Genomic DNA, 12,970 nt, shown 5'->3' on the forward strand with positions numbered 1-12,970 from the left:
ACAGGGAGACCATCATGTATTTCAGCCTCAATATTTACTACATCGCACTCTACGGCAACGCCAAAGAAAATTAAGAGAGTGTAGGATTATACACGTTTCTCAGGAAAGTACGCATGTGAATCTGGTAACCACAAAGGGGCTTAAACTGAGGCCATCAGTATACACGATGTTCTCCTACAGCTAAGGAAACTCCTTGGTAGTAGCCTACTACAAGCCTATACAGACAACTACAGCCAATGACAGAACTGAAATTATATATTGCAGATTACACACAGCTGGCATTGTTGAAGTAATGACACCACTCTCTGCCACTTGGTTTTCCCAAAAAGCGCAGACCCGAGTTCTGCTCCACACAACTGATACGATTAAAAAACACAAGATCCAACTGTTCACCAAGATGGCTGAAAAGGACTCGAAATCTGCAACGAAAATGACTAAAAATGAGCCACCTGCCCCAGAGTCCTCTGTCAAAGGTAAAGCTGAGCTCAAGGAAACATAGACTCCATCCTTAAAAAAACTCTCCAATGTTCTCCAGCTTGCTCAAACGAACAAAAGTGAGCATGGACATAATGCAACAAGATGTGGCTGGCATAAGATCTGACATCAGACAGATTACAGATAAACTAACGACAGCTGAACAGCGCATCAGTGACTTAGAAAACAAATCACGCTCTACAAAAAAGGACATCAGCTCCCTTCACAAAACCTCAATCTTGATGCAGCACTCCATTGCAGAACTGGAAGACAGAAGTAGGAGGGACAATATGAGACTCTTTGGATTTCCTCAGAACTGTGAAAAACATCATGGCTCCTGTATCTCATTCGTAAAAGATTGAATCCCTCGAAACACCAATATTATTTTCGATAAAAGATTCAAACTTGAAAGAGCGCACTGCATCCCAACCCGTCATGCTGACCATATAAAACCATCCGGTTCACTGAGACTGATAATCTGCAAACCCCTCAGATAGCAGCACGTTGAGCAGATTTTGGATTTCATCTGCAAACACAAGCACATCTCCTGGGAGGGCAACCGAATCACCATATCACAAGACTACTCCAGATCTACAGTACAAACTAGGAAAGGCTTCCGTTCCCTCAGAACCAGACTACGGAACATGAACATTCCCTCTTCGTCCTCAGGTCATGCCAGATTTAAAATCGTCTACCGCTGCATAGTGGGCCTGGTGGTCTAGTGACAGTGAAAATCCCAACATAAACCAACCAGACAGCCTGACCTATCTCAACAAATTAAACCTACCCAACCTAGACATCTCCTATTCATTCCTCACTGACCCAACACATTGTCAACTCCGAAGTACTAACAGCATTCAAATCCCTCAAAATAGGGAAGGCACCTGGTCTGGATGGCCTGGCTGCACAATTTTATAAACCTTTAATGAGGAATTACATAACCCCCTGTTACACCTCCACGACTTCACAGAGACAGGTCACATAGGAGGCACCACAACCAAGACCATTATGACACTATTCCGTAAAGAGGGAAAAGACCTCACCCACCCCAAAATTATGCACCAATCTCACATATTATTTTTGACTGTAAACTATATGCTAAGATTCTGGCTAAACGTATTGAAAGAATATTCCCAATACTGATCGGCCCATACCAAGCCAGCTTCCTCAAAGACAGACTCTCCAATGACAACATTAGAATTTTTTGGGGCATATCCTGCAAATAGCTAAATCCGAAAATGTCACCGTAGCCGACATAGCACTAGATGCTGAAAAAGCATTCAATAAGGTTGCTTGACCCTTCCTGAGAGCTTCAATCCCTTCAATCTAGGTGAGCCATTTATTAAAATGTTAATGGCCCTTTATTCCAATCCCAGTGCCAGAATAAGGTCTAATGCAGTTTTGTCCAAGCCATTCTTACCTAAGCAAGGTACGAGGCAAGGCTGCCCACTCTCCCCAGCTCTCTTCCTGTCAGCCATCGAACCGCTCCTACACTCACTCAACAACAAAACTAATTTCATGGGCATAAACGGTGGGGAAGTATCTTTCAAGGCAGCAGCATACGCTGACAACATTCTAATAATTACTGAAAATTAAGACACTGCCATTACTGAAATGATGACCAAAATTGCTGACTATGCGGCTGCGTCTTGATACACATTCAATAAAGATAGGTCGGAGGCCCACCCACTAAATGTCTTATGTACCAAAGATGTATTGGGTACGTCCGGCCTCGCCTAGCAACCTCAATACCTTAAATACCTAGTACTTGAGTTTAATGACAGCCTTTGTGGATCTATCTGCCACCATGAATCCTTAGTTCTCCAAAAAGTACAGAGCTGTCTAGAGAGCTGGTCTCCAAAATTCCTGACTTGGTGGGACAAGTTAGAATCAATTAAAATGGTCATCACCCCAATAGGTAACTACCTACTCAACATGTCCCCCATTCTATGCTCAGACAATTATTTTTCAAAATCTAGATCTCGTCATCAATACGTTTCTTTGGAAATCAAAGAGACCTTGCATCTCTTTAAATAAACATCTGGGCAGGGCAAATCCTGCAGACTTCAGGAAATACCAATTAGCCTTTTTAACTGCTCAAGGAGTGAAATGGCTCACCAACAACCTTGATTTCACACCACCATGGCTCATCCTGGAACGTCAACTAACAGACAGCCTCCCTCTGATGAGCCTACTAACCGTCTGTAAAAACCACCCTGCCTTGGGCAACCTAATCCTAAACCACACTAGACATAACCTACTTCTACTTGACCATCGCCTTTCAGTAATAAAGATCAGACATTCCCTACAGTCCTCAATTTGGTGTAATAAATACATTAAGCTAGACCCAAAATTACCCATTACCAGTTCTTGGAAATCAAAAGGAATTGCACTAATAAATGACGTGGGTTCCAGATCACATGCCCAATCATACTCGGAAATTTCCAGGAAATGAGAACTTCCCCGCTCTGATTTTTATAACTTTCTCAAATTGAAGGTTGCAATCCCAAACAACTGGCATTCGCCTTTAAACAAGCCTCCCTCGCCTTTCTACTAACACTCCTCCAGAAAGGTGGACATATAACTTCCAAAATGTATGCTAAACTTAAACCTAACTTCAATTCACTATGCAAAACTCAAAATAGAAATGGCAGAACGACTGGATTCCGGATGGATTATGTGACCCCCACAAAGATCAAATTGCACAAACGATGGTCCTCCACATTTACCAAAAAAATAACCCCAAACCTCGCTCCAACAAACTACATATTTTACATAGAACATACTTTACCCTGCACCGACTTGCAACTCTAGGCATCTCCGACAATGATAACTGCTGCAGCTGCAATAATCTACATGCAGACTTACGACACATGTTATATGACTGTCCCCTTCTGCATGAGTTTTGGACCAAAATCTATGACATCATTTACAATATCCTACCAAACAATCTTCCCTGGACCTTCTCATTCTCTGTATGTGACTTATATCATCCCACATACAGTCTAGACCTGAAAAAAGAGGACCTTTTCTCAGTAGCGTCTGCTATTCAAAGGAGGTGGCGGGGTGAGGGGATATAAAAAAAGATAATTAAAAATAACACCTTTTTCATCGAGAGAGACGGTTCTGTCTCTCCTTCGTCCTCTTCTCTTCCCTTCCTTCCAGCAACATGGAAACACACAGGCTCTTAGAATCCCCTAAGCCAATCACAATGCTGCTGTCACCAGCAAGACAGCAGTGTCATGACTGGTCTGAGCAGCCTGGTTCGGCTGTAATAGGGAGTGGGAGCCTGTGCACGGTCTCCTCCCGGCTGTGCAATATAGACGGGTGGAGAAATGCTAAGTGAGCACCCTTGTTTGGCTGGCCAAACGGTCATGCACACTTATTGTGCATATATCCCTCCTCCCTGTGAGGTAGCCTCGCCCAGGCCTGCCCCGCTCCACCCAAACCTGCCTCACGAGGAAAAATAAAATGATAACAACATTGCATCATCATCATTTTATTTTTCCTTTTTTTTGCACTGCACAAAGCAGCAGGGTGATGCTCCTCTGCCTTAGCGGAGGAGCCGCTGTTGCCTATTCTTAGCTCACCTACTATTTACTCTTGCACACAAAACTATCTTTGCTACCTGGGAATCACTGGGGAGTGCCTCTAGCAACACCTGGTGGGAGTGGCTAAGATACATTAGACACCCCCCCCCCCCATTCTTTCAACACAATACCCCTGGAGTTCGGCCAAAAGGTCATATGGGACAAACTCGATAAATATTTGGAATGATCAACCCCCCATGAACATTACCTTTGGTTCTTCCAAACACATACGATCATGCACTTAGATTCAGTACCCAGTCCTTATAACTCCCCTACTTCACAATGCCCTGCTGAGACTCTCTAGCGTAGTGCGCCCACACTCACACCCCATCCTAACGTCAAGGGTCAATCACCACACCTTTCTCCACCCTCCTCCTCTTCTCCTAAATTTTTAACTTTTTTACTTTTCGTTTATTTCAGTTCCCATCACATGGTTGTGCAACTATTATGCCCTTGTATAGCTGAACTAGCGATCCATTATCTCCCCAATCCTGAAATCATATGTAAATTGTATTCCTTATCAACATGTATTAAAGATGCTCTGCTGTTGTTCGCACACTGACCTTTTGTTTTGTATACTTAAACTTTTCAATAAAAAATTGTGAAATATAGAATTTAGTTTAATTGGAATGCACAGCAAATGCACAAAGCTTGTTGTTGGCCTAAATGTTTTGGAAGTTGTTTGAGTTCTTGTATGCAAGTCAAAAACAGAGACTTAGGGGATCTGCTGAAGTTCTGACGGTGAGGTTGCCGCCACACAGGCTACCTCCCTGCCGGCCCCATTAAGAGTTTCCCACTAGGTCAGCGGGAGAAAACCTGAGTTTTCGCCTGCTGGCCTAGCGGGAAACAGGCTACAGCATTGTCTCCGGCTCGTAATCGAGCCAGCAGCAATGCTGTAGCCTGCAGGGCAGACATTAAACACTGGGATAGAGCTGGCCAGGGGGACTGCTGCACTGGCCATGCCAAATACATGGGCAGTGGAGGGGCCCCCCTGGGAGCCCCTGCACCTGTTCTCTACTGCTGATGGAGAAAGGGGTCGTAATCCCCAGGGCAGTGCTGCTTGCAACGCTCCCCTGGCAGATTAGGACTGCCACCACCTCCAGACCTCCGGGATCTCCAATCCTGGCTGATCTGGCAGTTCCCTGGTGGCCTGACTGCCAGGGTTGTAATGTGGCGCTCGGACTGCTGCATTGGCGGCGATCTGACCGCCATCCGCGAGCCTGGCGGTCTAGTGACAGCCAGACTTGTAATGACACCCTTAATGTGCTTGCACCTCTGATACTTTCAAGAATATTCCATATTTGAGGCTAGTTGCAGACATTGCCATTGTGAGTCTCTGCTTGTCTTTTTAGATACAAGAGCTCCACCAAGAGGAACAGCAGTGGACTGACTACACAGAAGATGAGCAAGCGGTGAAGGTGAAACTCAGCGCTGACATCTTGGACTGCCTGCTGCAGGACACCATTGGGGTTCTTAATACTATCTGCATCAGAAGAATTCACCAGTGAAGGCCTCCTTCTACCTGGATCATGAGGCAACCTTCAGAAAGGCATTCATGAAATGTCAGCTTAAAATGAACAATTCAATCAAGATCATGGTGACTGAGGCTTTCAAAGAACAAACTGGAGGGCAATCACACTTGAAATCAGCACTTTTATTGAAAATTTAAATATCTTCATACTGGAAACTTACCTGTGCCTGAGTGCCCCAAATATGTGCAGATCAGAGGAAATTTGATGCAGCAAGATCTCCCGATTTGATCAAGTGGAGAATTTGGAATTATTGCGCTGATCTTTATTTCTGTGGTTGACTGTTTATTTAACAAAATCCACCCTAGCAGCACCCTCATAAAAGTGGATGTTCCACACTGCTGATTTGTTGAGCAGGTGTAATTTGAGTTGAGGTATCCAGAGCGGTGCCTCGTCACAATGCCCAGTCTTGTCTGTTCCGACCAACGGTATCTTTGTCACCTAGAATCCACCAATCAGGCACATTGTATAGCGATAACATCTATGTGAGTTTGAATTTCCATAAAAGCTGATTCCATCAATGTTATGTTGCGTTATGCTTTGGTATGCTATGCTATGCTATGCTATGCAATGCTATGCTACGTTATGTTATATGTTATGTCATGTCGAGGGCTAGGTATTAAGGAAGCTATTTAAAGAGCTACGTCTTCAACTTGTGGAAGTCTAGAGTCGAGGAGGCATCTCTGATGCGCAATAGCACGTTGTTCAATATGGTTAGTTAGCACCCAAAGATGATACTTGAGGTGCACTGAAGTGACAGATCTCTGGGCGAAATGTTTTGTAAATCTTGCCCCATATGCACAGTATTCAGAATCACAGATTATGGACTTCATTACTACTCCAGACGCACTGGTGTTAGTACTCTGCATTCACTGGTATGGGTGCAGGAAAGAAAAATTGAAAGGCCTTCTGTGCTCTGTAGATCTCAACAGTTATGTAACAAAGGCACCCGCAGCCCCCGTGGTGCGGGGGAGGTCCAAAGCTCCAGGGGGCAACCTCAGCACAGTACTCGGGCCAGAGAGCTCCTAAGTAAGTCTGGAGGTGTGTGCGGGGGGCTCCATGTACTTTGAAGAGGGGCCTCCTCTAGTTTTGTTACGCCAATGGTTCTCAAGAGAGGGACGTTCAGTCTATAAATCTAATTTGCATACGACAGCGGGAAAAGACGATGTGTATTTATTGAATGAATGAATGAATAACTAGACTTATATTCACTACCTAAGGTATAGATCTATTGGTGCAAAATCTCATGGGCATGTTCTTTGCCAGCAGCTAGAGGTGGGTGTGTCTGGAGAACATTGATTAGTGTTCTGGGCTTTTGGGAAAAAAAATAATGTTCCTGTTTATTCTAGTGGTGGTTCAGTTCAACTCAACCAACTGGACTGAGATGCTCGAGAGAGGGATCTGCATTGCAAATGCCCAGTACTGCAAAGGTTGTGTCACTGGTGGTTGTCTGGTGGGGGAAGCTTGATCCTTAATAGAGTAAGTTACTTTTGGTATTATGGCAAGTGTTTCATCCACAGTGGTCTTGCCTTCTCGGTGCTTGTGTATGCTGAGACCTACTCCCCGTTGTCCGATACTTATTCTGGATCTGTAATTAAGGCAGGAAGAATCTTGTTATTTACAGCAATTGATCACAGAATTAAAAAAAAACATTTTACAATCTCTTTCTACAGGTAGGTAGGTAGGTAAGACAAAGCACAGTGTTAAAATGAAAGCATCCACTAATCTAGGGTAAAAGATAATTTTAACTTAAAGGGCTAGTACACTTGCGTTCTGCAGGGAACCACCTTGCTAAAGCTGTGCTGTCAGTACTGTTACCTCTAAATCTGAAACAAACGAGTCTGGGAGATTTCACAGTATTATCCAGAAATGTAGGAACAAATGTGCTAGAGATCTGTTGCTTCTAGCAGGATGCACTAAACAGTACAACGTGATCACCAAAATAAGTAAAACTGACTTTAAATTATGGTTCACTGATTAGTCAATGTTTAATATGTTTAACGTGAATAGGGCTTCCAGTGTTATGATATTTAGGCCCATATTTATACTTTTTGACGCCGGCTAACGCCATTCCAAAGCGCCATGCGGGCGCCTTATTTATTGAATGACGTTAGCCGGCGCTGCGGACTGGTGTGCGTCAAAAAAAATGACTCACACCAGGCAGCGCCGGCGTAGGCGAAAATGGAGGTTGGGCGTCAAAAAATGGGGCAAGTCAGGTCTGAGGCAAAATTCAGGCCTCAACCCGATTTGCGCCATTTATTTTGACGCCCAACCCCCATTGAAATGACTCCTGTCTTAGCAAAGACAGGAGTCATGCCCCCTTGCCCAATGGCCATGCCCAGGGAACTTATGTCCCCTGGGCATGGTCATTGGGCATAGTGGCATCTAGGGGGGCCCAAACCAGGCCCCCCATGTCACAAAAAAAATACGAAAAAAATACTTACCCCAACTTACCTCTACTTCCCTGGGATGCGTCCCTCCATCCTTGGGTGTGTCCTCCTGGGGTGGGCAAGGATGGCAGGGGGTGTCACTGGGGGCATGGGAGGGCACCTCTGGGCTCCTTCTGAGCCCACAGGTCCCTTAACGCCTGCCCTGACCCAGGCGTTAAAAAACGGTGCCCATCAAGCTGGGCGCCGTTTTTTAAGGCCTGCCCCCTCCTGTGCGTCAAAATGACGTCACAGTATAAATATGGGGCACAGGCCTTAAAGTCATTTTTTGGAAGGGAACGCCTACCTTGCATATAATTAACGCAAGGCTGGTTCCCCCTTCCAAAAAATGACTCACATGGTGGAACTTTGACGCCCGTGGGGTCGGACGTAAAAGTATAAATATGGGGCAGGGTTTGCGCAGATTGTGCGTCAAAAATTTTGACGCACATTCGGCGCAAACAGAGTATAAATATGCCCCTTATTTTTCAGACATTTCCATATTGAATAATTAATATTTATTTTTTGCTCTTTTGTCTGTATTTATCCGTATTTAGTTTATCTTTTGTGAAAAGATTAATCTGAAACTAGTATATCCGATCAAGGTTCATTTGCAATTGGATGCATCATCGGTTTTAGTGCTACAAGAAGACATATATAATGCATCATTTAAATGCAATACACTCACATGCCATTAGCATTTCGTACAATGCACATCTGCAACAGGTTAAAGCTTTATTAGGAAAACCTGTCCCTTTTCTTTTAACTACTCTGCGTGAAATTCTACATAGCTATTGGCCTAGCTGCATAACTCACACCCTCAAACATCACTCAAAAGATTACCTATTTGCCATGTTTTTCCACATTTGAAAAAAAATATGAAAATATAAATAGATGGTTTATGTCTGTATTTCTCTGTAAAAAAATCTGTAAAAATTGAAAACTGTGAACCTTATATATGAATAAGCAGGCAGATCAGGTGACGTGACAGTCTTTCAATTTTACTCATATAAGAGTATGTTTTTATGTTACCCAAGTTCTTGCATTGTGCTGTGGTGTTATGGGCTTTAAATGCTGCAATTTACCAAAATATATGTATGTTAGTTTATATGTTTGAAAAATGTGAAAATTGTACCTGATCTTATAAATTTGTTTGCACTGTTTAAGCACTTAAGAGATATTAGCACCGAATTGTGTTTTCACTACATTTGTCCATGCTGAGCAATAACTTTCTGTGTGCACTCAATCACATTGACAATCATGCGTAGCAGGTGTGTGTCAATTTTTATGTGTGTATTCTATATATAAATCCTTAATAATGTGCCCTTTGAGACGTGTTTTGTTCTACCATCCTTTAATGCTCATATGGTGTTAAGCATTTTAATTATAACTAAACAATAATTCTCCCTTAAAAGCAGAGGCATCCCCTATTCATAATACCCAATGTCACTGGAAAACCATTTTTCTGGTCCTGACTTTCATTTATAAAATAGCCCATCCTCAAACTTGCAGTCTATGTTCCCTTAATATGCAGCAGGGCTCCAAGGATTTATTTTTAGGGCTCCCTGCAAAATATGTATTTGCCTTCTGGGGCACACACACCATATGCTGAAAGAAGGCAGTTTTTAGGGCCTTTACAAAAATTTGGAGCCACCCTAGTTGCCGCTATATGGCTGTTGCCCTCTTGCACCTTATGGAAGTGCCAGCCTTGGTGGGCTAAAAAGTTAGAGTTACACACCTGATGGCAATGACTGCAAAGCTGATGACTACCATGATTGCACTGCAGTGACATGGATCCACATGGATCCACCCGGTCACCCTACTTTCAGCTATCACTCACCGACTCACCCAACGCTCACATTCCAAGCTGGTGATTCAAATCCACTCTTTCCCCGCGGGTTAATATGAGCCTGAGCAAGCAAGTGCATTGAGCATCTCAGAACCTGCCCAGAATGGTTTGGAGAAGATGGCAAGAATTATGTTTAGAAAAAACAGGGAAAACTATTCACTCTCCAGGACAGTTTTCCTAATACATTAGCTAAAGAGACAGAGAAGACTTTAAAGAAAAAAAGTACCAGGTTTTGCAGTAACTCAGGGTCTGGTACGGTACCCAGGATCATTATTTCTCTGCAGTTGTAAATTATGAGTGACTGGATTAAAATGGTGCGGCTCCCTTAGTGCTACTTTTCGACTAAAGAGATTGTGGATTGTCCAGTCTATCCAGTCCTGAAAGGATCCTCCCTTCTCACCAGTCTACTGTATCTTACCTGTAAGCGTGGGACAAGTCGAGCCCTGCCTGCTTTTAACTTGCCCAACATGTCGTGATGGAAATTCCCAGTTCCTATATAGTGTCCTATGCAGGCACTCAGTGTGTTTATTACCGTATTACCTCAACATTGAGAAATTGTAATTTAGAAATTCAGCATCCTGTAAAGAGATCATTCACAAATGTAACTTTGAAATACTCTACACTTTTCAGACTTCAACAAATAGGATACATAGGAAGGGAGGAGAAAAAAAGGAAAAAAAGAAGAGAAAAGGGATAAATGAGGGAATAGGGTTTAGCTATTTCGTAGAAATAAAATGGTAAACAGAAATCAACAATAAAAAAGACAGCTGAGAAAAAATAAAAGGAAAGAAGAGAACGAGGGGTGAGAGCTAAAAATGAAACTGTGTGGTTATTCAAGTAAGGACAGCATATTTAAAACCAAAAAAGGAGATGGTGTGCAATTAAACCCCCCAAAAGGAAAACATATTAAAATGAAAACTTGCACACACAAAAATCAAAAATGTAAATATTTAAGGTACATTCTTTATTAGCTCTCCTAATCTTGCCAACTATGTGCACTACAACACTGAGAATCGTAAGTCTCCTAGGATCAGGCAATGTAAATGGAGATTCCAAGATTATAACTGAGTGTCTGATTTAGAGCTTGGTGAATTAGAGATACCCATCAAAAATAATGGATGTTCTGTCCATCATATTGAAAGATTAGATAGAGACTAAATAGAATGGACAGAACATCGCCACTTTTTGGCTGATGCCCCCCAAAATCTAAACCAGGCCTTTAGTCTCCTCTTCCCAAAGTCCACAATTTAGCTGTGAGACCTTTTTGATTTCCTATGAACAGCCTGATGGACTAATTTCTGAACAGCCATGATCTAATTAAGTTTCAATACAAATGTAATAAACCAGTGCACTAAACTTTGACTGGCTGGGGTGGAATGCCACCAGTGTAGTCCAGATCTAGCTGATCCCCAGGGGCTGAAGCGCTGTTAAGCACATAATGCAATTCTGCAGTCCCACTATTTTGAGGCAAGGCGTGACAGGGGAAGTGTATTTCACAAGCTAGTGAACATGTTTGCTGATTACCATAGGGCACGTTTAAGCTATTGGTTCAGGAGATGGAAGACATGCAAGGGTGACTGAATGTGCACTTTGATCTACAAAGGAAGACATCTGACAGAGGGCTGTGTCTGGATGCATAGCCCGGATGCTGGGTGCAAGAGCCTGGTGGTTACCTCATAGGGTAGTGTGTAATGAGGTCAGCGGCACAACTAATATCCAGGGTTAATCGCAGCTCACGAAAGATGGTAGTGAGCACAAAACCTGTGCCACCAGTGGGGTGGAAACTTGACTCCTTGAGATTCCTCCTAGAAAGCGGAAACTTGACTGGGGGTGGCAGTTTCGAAGAGATTGGCCAATGAAACATGCTCACTGCTGGTTGGAGGCTTGGTATCCAAACAAGGATTCTTGAAGAAGGGACTAGCAACTGCCCCCTTGAAGGATGGAGAAAGGGCAATGGATAATGACTGCTTAAGCAGGTTGTAAAAGGGCAGTACAAGGTATTGGCTACTCGCATAAGCTGTTTGGCTCGTCAGATATCTAGAGGCTAGTCAGATGTCCTGCTGGAAAAATCTGCCATATGTTCAGCGTCATTTAGAGGAGTTTAAGATTTAAGAAGAGAATGGCTAGTCTAGATGCTGGCTATTAGGGATTCCACTACTGGTTGATAACCTACCAGTCATGCAATAACTTTCACCTCTCTATCACGCCACATAAAAAACGGCAGCATCCCCATAAACTGATCGTCCCACTAATATTAGACGGCCATCAATCTCTTTCTCTTTTTATTATGACATTACCCCTGATCTTCAGTTATCAAATTTCTATACTTTTCCAAAACCTTATCTACACTTTCGGAGCATACACCATGACACCAAATAGCTGAGGAAGGGTAAGACAGAGAAAATAGTAACCAGTGTACAGCATCCATTTTAGGGCATCCTCATTCCTCACTTCTCATCCCTGCTTTTCATCCATCATCCCTTCTTCTCGTCCATCAGACATCATCCCTACTTCTCTTCCATCATCCCTGCTTCTCTTCCATCATCCCTGCTTCTCTTCATCATCCCTACTTCTCATCCATCATTCATTATCTCTACTTCTCATCCATCATCCCTACTTCTCATCCATCAAACATCATCCCTACTTCTTATCCTGTCGCGGTTCTCAGCGGTCTTACCCTCGCAGCGGAGAGGCGTAGGGGAACGGTCCTTGTTCCGACGGGTTCTGCTCTGGCCGAGGTAGGGGCGACCCCTTCCGGTAGCCACGGTGCTGTTTGGTATGAGCGAACCACTACAGTCCGTGCCCTCCAGAAGGAGTCCCAGAGGAAAAACCCCAGTAGGGTAAAAAACCTCCACAGGAACTCCCTGAAACGAAAAGGAGGACACCAGGGTATTAGGATCGCAGTTCAGGAAGGCAGGAAAATAAAGCAATCAGGAAAAGACAGGATTCGCAGAAGGATATCAAATAGGAGCGTGACTATCACCAAGGAGTGTTGCAACGCAATGAACAGGCAGTTGGAATCCCCTTAAATACCCCTGGACAGGAAACAGGAAACAGGAAGTAGAACACCGCCATCTTGGATTGGGGAAAAGAAAACAGTAA

At 43.5% G+C, this 12,970-nt stretch overlaps 1 protein-coding gene across 4 annotated transcripts in view; it reads left to right on the forward strand.

Annotated features, from left to right (window-relative positions):
* Positions 1–12,647, forward strand: part of CCDC187 (coiled-coil domain containing 187) — a 289,883-nt gene extending 277,236 nt beyond the window's left edge. For 3 of the 4 annotated variants that reach the window (XM_069241620.1, XM_069241621.1, XM_069241622.1), the window contains one exon: positions 5,417–12,647. In XM_069241620.1, the coding sequence (XP_069097721.1) occupies positions 5,417–5,572 (156 nt within the window). In that variant the 3' untranslated portion in view covers positions 5,573–12,647. The remainder of the gene's footprint in view (positions 1–5,416) is intronic. The other variant, XM_069241623.1, reaches the window with a different exon arrangement.
* Positions 12,648–12,970: the final 323 nt, after the last annotated feature.

The sequence above is a fragment of the Pleurodeles waltl genome, chromosome 6 (genome assembly GCF_031143425.1).
Source record: "Pleurodeles waltl isolate 20211129_DDA chromosome 6, aPleWal1.hap1.20221129, whole genome shotgun sequence".
Taxonomy (NCBI): domain Eukaryota; kingdom Metazoa; phylum Chordata; class Amphibia; order Caudata; family Salamandridae; genus Pleurodeles; species Pleurodeles waltl.